Source organism: Lagenorhynchus albirostris, chromosome 5 (genome assembly GCF_949774975.1).
Source record: "Lagenorhynchus albirostris chromosome 5, mLagAlb1.1, whole genome shotgun sequence".
Taxonomy (NCBI): Eukaryota; Metazoa; Chordata; class Mammalia; order Artiodactyla; family Delphinidae; genus Lagenorhynchus; species Lagenorhynchus albirostris.
This window is the reverse complement of record NC_083099.1, coordinates 30018581-30037301: the sequence shown is the minus strand read 5'-3', so window position 1 is coordinate 30037301 and position 18721 is coordinate 30018581. Positions and strand designations below refer to the sequence as shown.

At 35.8% G+C, this 18721-nt stretch overlaps 1 protein-coding gene across 5 annotated transcripts in view; it reads left to right on the top strand.

Annotated features, from left to right (window-relative positions):
• The window catches only part of PPP2R3A (protein phosphatase 2 regulatory subunit B''alpha), a 222173-nt gene that overhangs the window by 147850 nt on the left and 55602 nt on the right, over window positions 1-18721 (top strand). For 3 of the 5 annotated variants that reach the window (XM_060149793.1, XM_060149797.1, XM_060149796.1), the window contains 2 exons: window positions 7560-7608; window positions 8067-8156. In XM_060149793.1, coding sequence (XP_060005776.1) covers window positions 7560-7608; window positions 8067-8156 — 139 coding nt within the window. Of the gene's footprint in view, window positions 1-7559; window positions 7609-8066; window positions 8157-8677; window positions 8871-18721 lie in introns of those variants that run through there. The other 2 variants (XM_060149795.1, XM_060149794.1) reach the window with 2 other exon arrangements.

Here is an 18721-nt window from a genome sequence, read left to right as displayed (position 1 = left end):
GAATTCAGAATAATGATAGTAAAGATGATCCAAAATCTTGGAAATAGAGAAAATGCAAGAAACATTTAACAAGGACCTAGAAGAACTAAAGATGAAACAAGCAATGATGAACAGCACAATAAATGAGGCAGAAGAACGGATAAGTGACCTGGAAGATAAAATAGTGGAAATAACTACTGCAGAGCAGAATAAAGAAAAAAAAATGAAAAGAACTGAGGACAGTCTCAGAGACCTCTGGGACAACATTAAACACACCAACATTTGAATTATAGGGGTTCCAGAAGAAGAACAGAAAAAGAAAGGGACTGAGAAAATATTTGAAGAGATTATAGTTGAAAACTTCCCTAATATGGGAAAGTTAATCAAGTCCAGGAAGCACAGAGTGTCCCATACAGGATAAATCCAAGGAGAAACACGCCAAGACACATATTAATGAAACTGTCAAAAATTGAATACAATGAAAATATATTAAAAGCAGCAAGGGAAAAATAACAAATAACACACAAGGGAATCCCCATAAGGTTAACAGCTGATCTTTCAGTAGAAACTCTGCAAGCCAGAAGGGACTGGCAGGACATATTTAAAGTGATGAAGGAGAAAAACCTACAACCAAGATTACTCTACCCAGCGAGGATCTCATTCAGATTTGATGGAGAAATTAAAACCTTTACAGACAAGCAAAAGCTGAGAGCTCAGCAACACCAAACCAGTTTTACAACAAATGCTAAAGGATCTTCTCTAGGCAAGAAACACAAGAGAAGGAAAAGACCTATAATGACAAACCCAAAACAATTATAAAAATGGGAATAGGAACATACATGTCGATAATTACCTTAAATGTAAATGTATTAAATGCTCCCACCGAAAGACTCAGACTGGCTGAATGGATACAAAAACAAGACCCATATATATGCTGTCTACAAGAGACCCACTTCAGACCTAGAGACACATACAGACAAAGTGAGGGGATGGAAAAAGATATTCCATGCAAATAGAAACTAAAAGAAACCTGGAGTAGCAATTCTCATATCAGACAAAATAGACTTTAAAATAAAGACAATTAGAAGAGACAAAGAAGGACACTACATAATGATCAAGGGATTGATCCAAGAGGAAGATATAACAATTGTAAATATTTATGCACCCAACATAGGTGCACCTCAATACATAAGGCAAATACTGACAACCATAAAAGGGGAAATCGACAGTAACACATTCATAGTAGGGGATTTTAACACCCCACTTTCACCAATGGACAGATCATCCAAAATGAAAATAAATAAGGAAACACAAGCTTTAAATGATACATTAAACGAGATGGAGTTAATTGATATTTATAGGACATTCCATCCAAAAACAACAGAATACACATTTTTCTCAAGTGCTCATGGAACATTCTCCAGGATAGATCATATCTTGGGTCACAAATCAAGCCTTGGTAAATTTAAGAAAATTGAAATTGTATCAAGTATCTTTTCTGACCACAACGCTATGAGACTAGATATCAGTTACAGGAAAAGATCTGTAAAAAATACAAACACATGGAGGCTAAACAATACACTACTTAATAACGAAGTGATCACTGAAGAAATCAGAGGAAATCAAAAAACACCTAGAAACAAATGACAATGGAGACACGATGACCCAAAGCCTATGGGATGCAGCAAAAGCAGTTCTAAGAGGGAAGTTTATAGCAATACAATCCTACCTTAAGAAACAGGAAACATCTCGAATAAACAACCTAACCTTGCACCTAAAGCAATTAGAGAAAGAAGAACAAAAAAACCCCAAAGTTAGCAGAAGGAAAGAAATCATAAAGATCAGATGAGAAATAAATGAAAAAGAAATGAAGGAAACGATAGCAAAGATCAATAAAACTAAAAGCTGGTTCTTTGAGAAGATAAACAAAATTGATAAACCATTAGCCAGACTCATCACGAAAAAAAGGGAGAAGACTCAAATCAATAGAATTAGAATTGGAAAAGGAGAAGTAACAACTGACACTACAGAAATACAAAAGATCATGAGAGATTACTACAAGCAACTCTATGCCAATAAAATGGACAACCTGGAAGAAATGGACAAATTCTTAGAAATGCACAACTGCCAAGACTGAATCAGGAAGAAATAGAAAATTAGAACAGGCCAATCACAAGCACTGAAATGGAAACTGATTAAAAACCTTCCAACAAACAAAAGCCCAGGACCAGATGGCTTCACAGGGGAATTCTATCAAACATTTAGAGAAGAGCTAACACCTATCCTTCTCAAACTCTTTCAAAATATAGCAGAGGGAGGAACACTTCCAAACTCATTCTACAAGACCATCATCACCCTGATACCAAAACCAGAGAAGGATGTCACAAAGAAAGAAAACTACAGGCCAATATCACTGATGAACATAGATGCAAAAATCCTCAACAAAATACTAGCAAAGAGAATCCAACAGCACATTAAAAGGATCATACACCATGATCAAGTGGGGTTTATTCCAGGCATGCAAGGATTCTTAAATATACGCAAATCAATCAGTGTGATACACCATATTAACAAATTGAAGGAGAAAAACCATATGGTCATCTCAATAGATGCAGAGAAAGCTTTTGACAAAATTCAACACCCATTTATGATAAAAACCCTGCAGAAAGTAGGCATAGAGGGAACTTTCCTCAACATAATAAAGGCCATATATGAGAAACCCACAGCCAACATCGTCCTCAGTGCTGAAAACCTGAAAGCATTTCCACTAAGATCAGGAACAAGACTAGGTTGCCCACTCTCACCACTCTTATTCAACACAGTTTTGGAAGTTTTAGCCACAGCAATTAGAGAAGAAAAGGAAATAAGAGAATCCAAATCGGAAAAGAAGAAGTAAAGCTGTCACTGTTTGCAGATGACATGATACTGTACATAGAGAATCCTAAAGATGCTACTAGGAAACTACTAGAGCTAATCAATGAATTCGGTAAAGTAACAGGATACAAAATTAATGCACAGAAATCTCTTGCATTCCTATACACTAATGATGAAAAATCTGAAAGTGTAATCAAGAAAACAGTCCCATTTACCATTGCAACAAAAAGAATAAAATATCTAGGAATAAACCTACTTAAGGAGACAAAAGACCTGTATGCAGAAAATTATAAGACACTGATGAAAGAAATTAAGGATGATACAAATAGATGGAGAGATATACCATGTTCTTGGATTGGAAGAATCAACATTGTGAAAATGACTCTACTACCCAAAGCAATCTACAGATTCAATGCAATCCCTATCAAACTCCCACTGGCATTTTTCACAGAACTAGAACAAAAAATTTCACAATTTGTATGGAAACACAAAAGACCCCGAATAACCAAAGCAATCTTGAGAACGAATAATGGAGCTTGAGCAATCAGGCTCCCTGACTTCAGACTATACTACAAAGCTACAGTAATCAAAACAGTATGGCACTGGCACAAAAACAGAAATATAGATCAATGGAACAGGATAGAAAGTCCAGAGATAAACCCACACACATATGGTCACCTTATCTTTGATAAAGGAGGCAGGAATGTACAGTGGAGAAAGGATAGCCTCTTCAATAAGTGGTGCTGGGAAAATTGGACAGGTACATGTAAAAGTATGATATTAGATCAGTCTCTAACACCATATACAAAAGTAAGCTCAAAATGGATTAAAGACCTAAATGTAACGCCAGAAACTGTCAAACTCTTAGAGGAAAACATAGGCAGAACACTCTATGACATAAATCACAGCAAGATCCTTTTTGACCACCTCCTAGAGAAATGGGAATAAAAACAAAAATAAACAAATGTGACCTAATGAAACTTCAAAGCTTTTGCACAGAAAAGGAAACCATAAACAAGACCAAAAGACAACCCTCAGAATGGGAGAAAATATTTGCAAATGAAGTAGTTGACAAAGGATTAATCTCCAAAATTTACAGCCAGCTTATGCAGCTCAATAACAAAAAAACAAACAACCCAATCCAAAAATGGGGAGAAGACCTAAATAGACATTTCTCCAAAGAAGATATACGGACTGCCAACAAACACATGGAAGAATGCTTAACATCATTAATCATTAGAGAAATGCAAATCAAAACTACAATGAGATATTATCTCACACCAGTCAGAATGGCCATCATCAAAAAATCTAGAAACAATAAATGCTGGAGAGGGTGTGGAGAAAAGGTACACTCTTGCACTGTTGGTGGGAATGTGAATTGGTACAGCCACTATGGAGAACAGTATGGAGGTTCCTTAAAAAACTACAAATAGAACTACCATATGACCCAGCAATCCCACTACTGGGCATATACCCTGAGAAAACCATAATTCAAAAAGAGTCATGTACCTAAATATTCATTGCAGCTCTATTTACAATAGCTAGGAGATGGAAACAACCTAAGTGTCCATCTTTGGATGAATGGATAAAGAAGATGTGGCACATATATACAATGGAATATTACTCAGCCATAAAAAGAAATGAAATTGAGCTTTTGGAATGAGGTGGATGGACCTAGAGTCTGTCATACAGAGTGAAGTAAGTCAGAAACAGAAAGACAAATACCGTATGCTAACACATACATATGGAATTTAAGAAAAAAAATGTCATGAAGAACCTAGGGGTAAGACAGCAATAAAGACACAGACCTACTAGAGAATGGACTTGAGGACATGGGCAAGGGGAAGGGTAGGCTGTGACAAAGTGAGAGAGTGTCATGCACATATATATATACACTATCAAACGTAAAATAGATAGCTAGTGGGAAGCAGCCGCATAGCACAGGGAGATCAGCTCGGTGCTTGTGACCACCTAGAGGGGTGGGATAGGGAGGGTGGGAGGGAGGGAGACGCAAGAGGGAAGAGATATGGGAACATATGTATAGCTGATTCACTTTGTTATAAAGCAGAAACTAACACACCATTGTAAAGCAATTATACTCCAATAAAGATGTAAAAAAAAAAAATGACCCTAATTGACAATGCATCTGATCACCCAAGAGCTCTGATGGAGATGTACAATGAGATTAATGTTGTTTACATGCTTGCTGACACAACATCCATTCTGCAGCCCATGGATCAAAGAGTAGTTTCAACTTTCAAGTCTTACTCAAGAAATACGTTTCATAAGACTATAGCTACCATGGGTAATGATTCCTTTGATGGATCTGGGCAAAGTCCACTGAAAACGTACTGTAAAGGATCACCATTCTAGATGCCGTTAAGAACATTCATGATTCATGTGAAGAGGTCAAAATATCAACATGAACAGGAGTTTGGAAGAAGTTGATTCCAGTCCTCATGGATGTCTTTGAGGGGTTTAAGACTTCAGTGGAGGAAGTAACTGCAGATGTGGTAGAAACAGACAGAGAACTAGAATTAGAAGAGGAGCCTGAAGATGTGACTGACTTGCTTCAAATCTCATGATAAAACTAACAGATGAGTTGCTGCTCATGGATGAGCAAAGAGAGCAGTTTCTGGAGATGGAATCTGCTCCTGGTAAAGATGCTGTGAAGATTGTTGAAATGACAACAAAGGACTTAGAATATTATATAAACTTAGTTGATAAAGCAGCAGCAAGTTTTGAGAGGATTGTCTCCAATTTTGAAAGCACTTCTGCTGTGGATAAAATGCTATCAAACAGCACTGCATGTAACAGAGAAATCATTTGCGAAAGGAAGAGTCGATCTATGTGGCAGATTTCATTGTCGTCTTATTTTAAGAAATTGCCACAGTCACCCCAGCCTTCGGCAGCCAGCACCCTGATCAGTCAGCAGCCATCGACATTGAGGCAAGACCCTCCGCCAGCAAAGAGATTACAGTTTGCTGAAGACTCAGATGATGGTTAGCATTTTTTAGCAATAAAGTATTTTTAATTAAGTTATGTGTATTGATTTTTTAAGACATAATGCTGTTGCACACTTAATAGAATATAGTATAGAATAAACATAACTCATATGCAGTGGGAAACCAAAAAATTCATGCGACTCACTTTATTGTGATATTCACTTTATTGAGGTGGCCTGGAACTGAACCCACAATATCTCTGAGGTATGCCTATAGTCATACCTTCCTGTTACAAGAATAGCATAAAGATGGAGATATTTATAGGGGTGTCAGGCCAACCTTGTTAGCTATGCACCTTCTAATTACCAGTGGCCAGATCATCTGTATAACGTGAGCTAGTCTCCAGAGGTCATACAAAACGCTGTGGGCTCTAAAGCGCCTTCTCTGGCTGGCATAACCAAGTTCTCATTAAGCCCTAAAATATTGTATATACACATACAGTAAATCATTAGAGGCATGTTAAAGGAATGAAGTCCAGAAAAGCAGGCATCTAGGCCTGCATAATGCAGGAGCCACTGAAACTCTGTGTAATTGCCCACCCACTAATCTGTCCTTAATAGGACAACATGATCTTAAGTTTTAGGAGCTTAAACTTTCTAACTCTAAAGAAAGACGTTCAAAAAGACTTTAGCTTTAGAATTAAATACCATTGCCTTTCCTATATAGCCCTCTTCTGTTCTATTTCCTCTTATTTTCAAATTATTAAGCCCATAAACCAGTGCTCAACAAACTCTAGGGGGCCCTTATTCAACATTTGGTATGTGGCCAGGAATGGCAGTGCTGACACTCATATTCTCAGCATTCTTCAACCAAATTAATTAACCTTTATGTTGACTGTACCTAACGCTGTGCAGAAGAGTTAGAGCTGGTAGCTGTTAACTCTAATGATATCATCACTGGTTCTGAAGTTTTAGTGTGCATGCCATTGCCTGGGGCACTTGTTAAAAGAACAGATTCCTATCCTCACTACATCCCTAGGTCTGAGATCCACTGTTATCTCCCTTTTTTTAACTAATGATTTTGGTTATTTTGAACTCACAATGAGGTATGCTGATATAGATTACCTAGGATCTATCATCAAAAGCAACATACTATCTTAAGATATAGTCATCCCTCTGAATAAAACTTACTGATGGAATTTATTTAAAAATTGTATGTTATATCATGTTATATCCTGGATTTTTATAGGATGAGAATATAAGAAAAGTATTTGTGGTATGTTTTAGTATCTTTTATAAAATTCTACCTGAAAAATAGTTCTCCGTTGTTTTACTCAAATTCCCCAACGATCAGTTCCCCCCCTTGGATTTAATGCGAGGATAAAATCTGTCTTGTTTTAGGGGAAAAGTTGTCTGGTCTCATTAGATAACAAGATCAATACAAATTTTGTACATTTTTGTCTTAGTTGTCAGGATATTCGGAACCAATTCGATGCTCAACTATATTAATATATCCCAGTTGTCAGGCACATCCATTTGCCTGTTCTTTTTTAAATGATTGATTGATTGATTGATAGAGTAAGCCATCTCAAATTCCTGCTTTCAAGAAGTATGTTATACATACGTAAAAATTTAACTACTCATATTCTCATCATGGAAGATTATTAAGTTTTAGCTTGTGGCTACTTGAAAATAAATTTGCCAAAAATATTGCCTTTTGGAGCATGTTTTAACTAGCTTTGTACTTTTTATTTACATTTAGCTTCATCAAACAGGATTATTGAAAGGATATTCTCTGGGGCAGTAACAAGGTAAGAAAAAGCATCTGAGTTTTAAAATGAACTACAAGTAATACTTTAACAATGTCATTTTAGCAAGGCTTTCTGCATAATTTGTCAGTGCTGTAGGTCAGATAATACCCTACAAAACATGCAGTTGTGGCTTCATACAAGATGGAGGTAATTCTTTAATATATGGGCATTAGTCCTTTATCTAAATACAGGTAAAAGTATTTAACCTGCTGATTATTTGTATTCAAATTAGAAACCAGATTTCTTTCTTCATATCTACAAATACTTTCTGATTTCATCCTCTAGGCATTTGAAAATAAGATAGGCAATACAAGGGGTTGCCCTTTGTGAGGTTTCCAGCATTCTATTTTTTTTAACTTAATTTCCAAAGAAATGTTACTTTATTTCTTAGTCTCTCATAGTACTAAAATTATCTGAGTAATTGCTCAGGAAACTTTATAACCATGTGTTTTCTTCAGGGGAAAAACAGTACAGAAAGAGGGAAGAATGAGCTATGCAGATTTTGTTTGGTTTTTGATTTCTGAGGAAGACAAAAGGAACCCCACCAGGTATGACTTCTGAGTTTCCTTTGCCAAGATTTTAAACACATGAGCAAAGCTTGAAAAATTCATGATGTATACGAGTGAGTGCCAGCTCAACTAGGGGTGCCAAGATAGGTTTGACTTAGCCTCTGCCCTCAGACTGAATGTACAGCCATAGTGTATCAAGAGAGGTGCTCTTACCCCTGGAAACAAAGGTGAAGTGACATGTGAGCTGGCCCTGAAGGATATTAAGCATTTATATGGAATATGGGAATAGATGCTGTGGATTTTAGTTGTTTCATGATCTTCCTTGTTCAGTAGTAAATTGGAGAGGAAAGAAGAGCAAACTGTGGATGACTAGTATATGAGAACATGCCCTCATTCTCCCGGTTAGAATCATCTCTCCCTTTCCTTGGCATACCTTGATTTGTCGCTGTGAGTTTATCCATCTATTTCTTACACCTCTGTAACACTGTGTTACACAAGCTAGGAACAAGAAGAAGAGAGGGACATAGATTTTTGTGTCCCTCTCTTCTTCTTTTTCCTAGCTTGTGTAACACAGTGTCCTGCACATAGCTTCTGCTCAGTACCAAGGGAGGGAGAGTCTGCAGTCCCTGATGCTGCCTGCTGGTATTACTGACTCAGCTGTCTGCATGTTAGTTCAAAAAGTTATCTAAATGTTGGATATATGGTTTTTGGAAATCACTGAAATGGAAATAAAACTAATTTATTTCATGGCCAGCATGTTGTCCATTTCAAAGATAGTAATTTGTTGTTCATGTAGACAACTTAGAAAACATGGCTAAAGCAGAAGAAAATAAATTTTAATACTGATAATTCTAACACTCAGAAAAAGACACTTAAAAATTGGTATGTGTTGTACAGTCTTTTTCATATAAACTTTTACATTCTCTTTGGACATGTAGGTTAATTAATTCCATAGGATTAGATTTAATCCTTTGGAATGTTATCTCCTAATATCCTCTAGTAGTTTTAGCTAAATAGTTGTAACATCCACTGTATTTTTCCTTAAAATAAATTCCGCAGGAAAGGAATTGCTAGGTTAAAGGATGTAGACATTTTTAAGAGCATTTATAAAAGCTATTAAATTAATTTTCAGAAGAACTATCATTTTATATCTTTATCAACAAAGTATTGAGCATATTTTCTATAACCCTTATTCACACTAGGTATCTTCCTCTTAAAAATATTTTCGAATTTGATAAGTAAAGAATTCAGTATTATCTTTTTTGCATTTCTTTGATTGCTAGTGAGGCTGAATTTTTTTTAAGACATACTGAATTTTTTTTTGGCTACTTTGGGTCTTCGTTGCTGCATGTGGGCTTTCTCTAGTTGTGGCGAGTGGGGACTACTCTTTGTTGCACTGTGCGGGCTTCTCATTGTGACAGCTTCTCTTGTTGCGGAGCACGGGCTCTAGGCACGTGGGCTTCAGTAGTTACAGCATGCAGGCTCAGTAGTTGCAGCATGCAGGCTTCAGTAGTTGCGGCGCACAGGCCCTAGAGTGTGCGGGCTTCAGTAGTTGAAGCACGCAGGCTCTAGGGCATGCAGGCTTCAGTAGTTGTGGTGCCCAGGCTCAGTAATTATGACACACAGGCTTAGTTGCTCTAAGCAACATGGGATTTTCCCAGACCAGGGATTGAACCCATGTCCCCTGCATTAGCAGCAGGATTCTTAACCACTGTGCCACCAGGAAAGTCCCGAAGCTGAATTTTTTCCATACATTTTTGGCCATTTTTATTTCATCTTAGGTGACTTGCCTTTTCATGTTTTTTGCTCATTTCTGCTGGATTAATTTTTTAAGTTTATCATTTTATCACAAATATACATCAAGTATTAAAAATTTTTAAATACATACATTCAGAAACCTTAATATAAAATTCATTCATAATTCTTTACCCCATAGTTAACATTTAGGTATATGTCCTCCTACCTCCTCCTCCTCCTCCCTCCTCGTTCCCCTCCATCCCCTCCTTTCACTCCTCCTCCTCTCTCTCTCTGCACCAAGTGAGAAATCATTGTATCATTTAGTGTACAGTTTTGTGATACACTTCTTCATGTAAGAGTATATTTCTATGCTAGTAAGTGTGCATGTTTATAATTTACCATTAATCCATTATTTCGAATGTTTAGATGTTTTTTTAAAATTTATTTTATTTATTTATTTTTGGCTGCTTTGGGTCTTCATTGCTGCATCGGGCTTTCTCTAGCTGCAGCGAGCAGGGGCTACTCTTCATTGCAGTGCGCGAGCTTCTCATTGTGGTGGCTTCTCTTGTTGTGGAGCATGGGCTCTAGGTGCCTGGGCCTCAGTAATTGTGGCACATGGGCCCAGCTGCTCCACGGCATGTGGGATCTTCCCGGACCAGGGCTCGAACCCATGTCCCCTGCATTGGCAGGTGGATTCTTAACCACTGCACCACCAGGGAAGCCCTAGATGGTTTTAATTACCTAAATTTCCGAAGGTTTGAAGGCTGTGCATCTTTCCGTTTCTTGCCTTTTTGGTGTTCTGTTAACGCTCTCAATTTCAATCTTTTATCTTTCATGTTTACTTAATTATGAAAAAGGTTTCCTCAAATAGTTCCCATCTTTTCCTCCTATTATCCCATAGGAACAAATGATATAAATGATAATAAAGAAACTTTATATAACAAACATGAATATATACTTGTTCGCCTTTCTTCTATCAGCTTCTTTAAAAAACATAAATTATATACTATAATAATTAGGACAATATATTATTGGGTTTGTAGTATATAGAGTTGTGATATACATAACAATAGCATAAAAAAGAGGGATGAGGGAATAGTTATATAGGAGTACCATTTCAGTATCTCACAGGAATTAAGTATAAATCTGAAGTAATTCTAAGAAGTTAAAATGTATATGGTAAGCCCTAGAGCAACCAGCAGAAAATTAACTCAAAAATATAGTAAAAAAAAAATCATTAAAAGAGTTAAGTGTCCCACTTAGAAAATATTCACTTAACTGTAAAAGAAAGCAATAAAGGAAAAATAGAGGAAAAACTCCAAGACACATAAAAAACAAAAAGTAAAATGGCAGACGTAAGTCCAACTATAACAATAATAACATTAAATGTGAATGGATTAATCATTTCATCAAAACGCAGATTTTCAGACTGGATCAAAAAAAACCACGTTTTCTGGATACAATTCTGTGCTGTCTATATGAGACACAGATTAGATTTAAAGATACAAGGGGGGGAAAAAAGGAAAAGGAAGGATCAAGATATGCCATGCAAACAACAATCATAAGAAACCCGGAGTGGCTGTATAAATATCAGAGGACATAGACTTCAAAACAAAAATTGTTACTAGAGACAAGGACATTCTATTTCATAAAAGGGTCAGTCCAACAGAAAGACATTAAAATTATAAACATATATGCATGGAACAACACAGAACCCTAAAAACATGAAACAAAAACTGACAGAATTGCAAGGAGAAGTAAATAATTCAACAATATTTGGAGACTTCAGCACCCCACTTTCAGTGATGGACAGTCAGGAAGAAGATCAACAAGGAAATAAAAGTCATGAACAATACTATAAACAAAACTATAAATCAACTGGACCTAACACATATCTATAGAACTCCCCACCTAAGAACAGCCGAATATATCAATATATTCTTCTCAAGCATATGGAACATTCTCCAGGATAGAGTATGTGGTAGGCCATATAATAGCCTCAAAAAATACAAAAAGTGAAATTACACAAATTATGTTTTCTGACCACAATGGAATAAAATTAACAGAAAGAAACTTGAGGATTCACAAATATGCAGAAACAACGCACTGCTTGAATAACCAATGGATCAAAGAAGCATACCTAAAGGAAATTAGGAAATAATTTGAAATGAATGAAAATGAAGGAACAACATACCAAAACTTTAAGATGAGCAAAAAGGAAAACATAGTATACCAAGACTTATGGGATGAAGCTGTAAATCCATCTATTGAAAAAGAAAAAATGTCTTAAATCAATAACCTAACCTTCCACTTTTAGACGCTGGGAAACAAGAGCAAATGAAGTATAGCAAACAGAAAAAAAAAGATTAAAATTGATAAATGAGAGAATAAGAAAACAGTAGAGAAAGTCAATGGAGTCAAAAGTCAGTTCTTTTGAAAATATCAGTAATGTTGATAAGGCTTTAGCTATACTGATCAAGAAAATAAGAGAACATACAAATTATTAAGGTCAGAATTAAGAGGGAACATGACTACTGACCATAAAGGAATGAAAAGGATTATAGTATATATGTATTATATATAACAACTTTATGCTAACAAATTAGGTAGCAGACAAAATGAACAAATTCCTAGAGAGAGCCAAACTACTAAACTGGTTCAAGAAGAAATTAAAAATCTGAAGAAGAAAAACAGTCCTGGGCTGAGGTAGCTTCACTAAAGGATGCTACCAAACACTTTTAAAAAATAACAGTTTTTTACAAACTCTTTGAAAAAATGAAAGAGGAAGGAACACTTCCAAATTCATTTTATAAGGCCAGTATTACCCAGATACCAAAACCAGACAAAACATTACAAGAAAACTGTAAACCACTATCCTTTATGAATATAGATACAAAAATACTCAACAAAATTAGGAAACTTAATCTAACAAAATATGAAAAAGATTATATACCATGATTAAGTGAGACTTATCCCAAAAATGCAAGGTTAGTTTACCATCTAAAAACCAAGCAATGTAACACATCATATTAATAGAACAAAGGATAAAAACCACATGATTGGCCCAGTAGTCTCAGCAAAAGCAGTTGAAAAAGTTCAACATTGCTTCATGATTTAAAAAAAAAACAACACAGATTAAACATGGACAGGAATTTCCTTGACCAGATAAAGCATATCTATGAAAAACCTACAGCTAACAACTAGTTAATGGTGAAAGTTTGAATGCTATTTTCCAAAGATCAGGAAAAAGACAAGGATGTCTGCTCTATTCAACACTGGATCCTAGACAGGATTATCAGGCAAGAAAATGAAATAAAAAGCATACAAATTGGAAAGGAAGAAGGAAAATTATTTTTTAATGTAACTTTTTAAATTTATTAATTTATTTATTTTTGGCTGTGTTGGGTCTTCATTGCTGTGTGCAGGCTTTCTCTAGTTGTGGCGAGCGGGGGCTACTCTTTGTTGCGGTGTGCAAGCTTCTCATTGCAGAGCACGGGCTGTAGGCTTCTGAGCTTCAGTAGTTGTGGCACACAGGCTCAGTAGTTGTGGCTTGCGGGCTCTAGAGCGCAGACTCAGTAGTTGTGACACACGGGCTTAGTTGCTCCACAGCATGTAGGATCTTCCTGGACCAGGGCTCAAACCTGTGTCCCCTGTGTTGGCAGGCGGATTCTTAACCACTGCGCCACCAGGGAAGTCCCAAAAACTATCAATTTACATATGATATTATATACAGGAAATCCTAAGAAATCAACCAAGAAACTGTTAGAACTTAATAAAGGTTAATTTCAATTTACAAAATCAGTTTACAAGATTGATAAAATACATAATATCAGTTTACAAAAATCAATTGTTTCTGTGCATGTAAAATCCAAAAATGAAATTAAGAAAAGAATTCCATTTATAATAGCAGCAAAAAGAATAAAATACCTAGGAATAAATTTAACAAAAGAAGCATAAAACTTACACTGTGAGAACTATAAAATATTGTTGAAAGAAACTAAGGAAGATCTAAATGAAACAAAGATATCCCATGTTCATGGATCAGAAGGCTTAATATTGTCAGCATGGCAGTTACTCCCCAAACTGATCTGTAGATTCAAAGCAATTCCTAACAAAATCTCAGCTACTTTTTTGTTGTTGTTTTTGCAATAATGGAAAAACTGAATCTTGAATTCATATGAAAAAACAAAAGGATCAGGGTAACCAAAACAATCTTGAAAAAGAATAAGATTATAGGACTCATACTTTCTGATTTCAAAATATACAAAGCTGAAGGAAAGACCATGTAATACTAGCAATAAAGACAGACATACAGACAAATGGAATTGAATTAGGAGTCCAGAAGTAAATCCTCACATTTATGGTAACTGATTTTCAACAAGGATCTTAAGTCACAATTCAATGGGGGGAAAAATGTCTTGTAACAAGTGGTGCTGGACACTGGATATCTACATGCAAAAGAATGAATTTGGACCCCTACTTCATGTTATACAAAAACATTAGCTCAAATGGATCACAGACCTAAATGTAAGAGCTAAAACTATAAAACCTTTCAGAAGAAAGTATAGGAGTAAATTTTCACGACCTTGGTTAGATGCAGTTTCTTGGATGACACCAAAACCACAAACAACAAAAGAAAAAAATGAATGAATTGGACTTCATCAAAATTTTAAAAATTTATGCTTCAAAAAACAACATCAAGAACATGAAGAATAACCCACAGCATGGGAGAAAATATTTTTAGATGATATATTTGATACATAACTTGTATCTAGAATATATAAATAACACAACTCAATAATAAAAAGACAGATTACTCAATTTTAAAATGAGCAAAGGATCTGAATAGACATTGCTCCAAAGAAGATATCTATACAGCCAATAAGCACATAACAAGATTCTTGATATCACTGTCATCAAAGAAATGCAAATCAAAACCACAGTGAGATACCAATTTACACCCACTGGGATAGCTGTGAATTAAAAGTCAGATAATAAACAAGTGTTGGCAGAGATGTGGAGAAATGGGAACGCTCATACACTGCTATTGGGAATGTAAAATACAGCAGCCGCTATGGAAAACACTGACAGTTCCTCAAATGGTTATAGTGTTACCATATGACCCAGAAATTCCACTGCTAGGAATATACCCAAGAGAAATGAAAACATATCCACACAAAAACTTGTACACCCATACAAGTTTCATAGCATCACTATTTTCAGAGAGAGGGGGAAGATGGCGGAAGAGTAAGACACGGAGATCACCTTCCTCCCCACAGATACATCAGAAATACATCTACACGTGGAACAACTCCTACAGAACACCCACTGAACGCTGGCAGAAGACCTCAGACCTCCCAAAAGGCAAGAAACTCCCCACGTACCTGGGTAGGGCAAAAGAAAAAAGAATAAACAGAGACAAAAGGATAGGGACGGGACCTGCACTATTTTCAGTAGCCAAAACATGGGAACACCCAAATGTCTATCAGTTAATAAATGGAAAAACAAATGTGATACATCCATATAATCTAATATTCAGCAATAAAAAAATATGAAGTACTACATACTATAACAGTTGAATCTTAAAAACATTATGCAGATTAAAAGACATCAACCACAAAAGACTACATACTGTATGAATACATTTATATCAGTTGTCCAAAATAGGTAAATCTATAGATACAGAAGGTATGTTAGTAGTTGCCTAGGCCATGAGGGACGTGGAGAGGCAGGGGTGGGGCAGGGAATGATGTATAAGTGCTACTAGGTATGGAGTTTCTTTTTTGGATGTGATAAAAGTTAATTGTGGTGATGGTTATACAACTCTGTGGATATACTAAAAAGCATCTGACTATACATTTTAGATGGATGAATTGTATGATATGCGAAATATATCTCAATAAAGCTGTTTAAAAAGAAGAGTTGAGATAATACAAAGTATATTCTCTGACCATAATGGAATTAATGTAAAAATCAATAAGAGAAGGATGACTGGAAATTAAACAACACAATTCTAAATAATCCTTGGGTCCAAAAGAATTTTTCAAGAGAAATTAGATATTCAAAAGATAAAGGAATACTATGAATGACATACACACACATGTAAATGTGGTGACTTAAATGAAATGGACCAATTCCATTAAAGTCACAAGTTAACAAAAGTTGTCCAAGGAGAAATACATAACCTTAATAGTCTTGTATCTATTAAAGAAAATTGAATTCATAGTTTAAAACTTTCTGAGAAAGAAATCTCTCAGCCCAGATAATTTCACTACTGTATTCTTCCAAACATCTGAAGAAGAAATATCAAATTCTGTACTACTTCTTCCAGAAAATACAAAAGGAGGGAACAATTTCCAGCTTATTTTATGAAACCAGCATTACCTTGATACCAAAACCAGACAGACACATACAAGAAAATAAAACTACAGACCAACATCCCTCATGAAGATAGACCCAAAAATCATTAACAGAATACTAGCAAGTGGAAGCTCAACTTCTCAACCTCTCAGGCCCGGCCCCTCTTCCAAAATCAGCAGATGCCCCAAGGGAAAGATGGTCACAAATGCTAGGCTCCTCCTTTCTGGATTTCCTTCTACATCTGGACACCATAGTTCTTCACTGCCCTGTTAATAGTCCAGTGCCTTCAAAAAGGATTTTTACTGCAGATTTTCTCAGTGGGAGGGTTAATCCAAAACACTTAGTTCATCATTACCAGAAGCAGAACCCTTCAGATCAACTTTTCATATCTCGAGATACATAAATGGATCTTTACTTATAGAAATATTGCCAAAAGAGGTTTTTAAGTCAAAAGCTTTCTTTTCTGCCTTGCATGTTGCCTTTCTCCTACCTAACAGCTAACATGTTGCTGAGGCCTTATTCTTTGCCAGGTAACAACTGTTTCATATGTGATGGCTTGTTTAATCTTGATATCACTATGAGTTTAGGTGTCAGTGTTCCCATTTACAGTTGAGGAAGCAGACGCTCTGAGAGATTGTACATCTACAAAGTGACCTAGCTTGGATTCAAGTCCAGGTCTGTATTCTGGACTGTTTATCACTATAAGGTATGGCCTATCATGTGAGACAGCATGTTTGCATGTCTGACTTCTTACCAGCTAGGCTATGGAATCTCTAAAAGAGCATTCTCTTGGTGTTCTGAAATTCCTTATTGCTTAAGAGACTCAAAATTAGGCATTGGCCTAATTTGTCTCCTTGGCTTCTACAGGCACTTACTAGGCACCCAGAGTATTTGTTCTCAGTGCTTCACATTATCTTACAAAAGCAGAATGTGATCAGAAGACAGTTAAACCTCACTGTTGTAAAGTAATGAAGAAAATATCTATACATCAAAATCAAACACTTATTTAAAACGTAGTAGAAATCAGATTTGTGGCTTACGAATGACATGGGTAGAAAAAAATGTATTTCATGAAAGGAGTAATATACTCACTGAAGTGTGATAAGTGCTGTGTAAAATACTACGTAAAAAATTGTGATCTTGAGTCTTTCCTGTGCCTGGTTCTGTCAGGGTTAGATATGGAAAGTGTCTTTGGATAGATTATTTTTTGTGGACAGGCTTTTGCAACCAACCCTCTTTTGGTATGTCCTTTAACCACCCCTCTGGTCTGGCTGTTTATCACGTTCTGCTTCTGCCTTGGTCTTCTGACTAGGTGTCCTCTCCAGCAACTATCTCATGCATCTTTATGTCTGAGGACACTAGGCCAGTGCCCTTGAAGGTAGTAGGTGCTAAAATATGTATACTGAATATGCAAAGGAATATACATTTAGTTAATCCCTAAGTAATAACGAAGTTCCCCGTAACTTGTTTCTGCAATAGCTTATAGGAGTTTATATCAGGAATAAGACATTTCTGGTCCAGAAGTTAATTTCATTCAGCCTGAGAACAAGGCCAAAAGGTAATCTTGTTTATGTCTATAATTGTACAAATACAATCTTTAATGAATATAATTATGCTTTAAAACCAAAAATTGGTGGCAAATATAGCAAAAATTTAACACTGGTTCTCTCTGGGTAGTTACTCCTTTTGTGTGCTTTTCTGTTTTCCAGTTTTCTTGCAATGAATAATCATTACTTCTAGACCTAAGAAAATATTACCTTTGTTAAAAAGAACAGAGGAAAGAAAATAAATTAAATCTGCATTGGAAAAAACTTTAGAGAGTATCTATTATTTTCAATAAGAAAATTCCCTCTGAACATGTTCTATAAGTATTTAACCATCCAGTAGCCCCTGCTTCTAAACTTCCGGGGACAAATAGCTGTCTACTGAGGTATATTATTTTATTTTGCCAGCTCTGAGCCTTAAAACATTTTCTCTTCTTTGTGCATTGATCCTTTTTATGCTCTCTAATACTCACAGAATTACATCAGATTCATCTACCACACGATATTCTTCGAAACATTATATTTAAAGGCAGCTCTTATGTGACTTTGGCAAATATTGAGGCAGTTTGTCTCTTTCTTTGTGTTCTAGCTTTGATTCTCTTTTATGAGCTATTACAAAGAACTGAAGTATATGCTTTAGCTTTATTTATTTTATAGACTCTTTTATCTTAGTTCTTAATTGAAAATGCAACTGACTTTAGTTTATATTTCTTAGTAAAGTAAGTTGCCTTTCACTAAAGTCCTATTAGATAATTGCCAAAATCAAGAGGTACTTCCTTCCTATTGTCCTAATTTCTATTATCCTAAGATACGTAAGAAGGAATTTCAAGACACCAAGAGGCCTTAAAGACCACAGGACAGTCTACTGCTTCTTTCTGTACTATTCAAAACATTATTACTTAAAAAGTAATGATACAGTGGCAAAAGAGCCACATATTACCACATTTATTGTAGCCCTCTGCT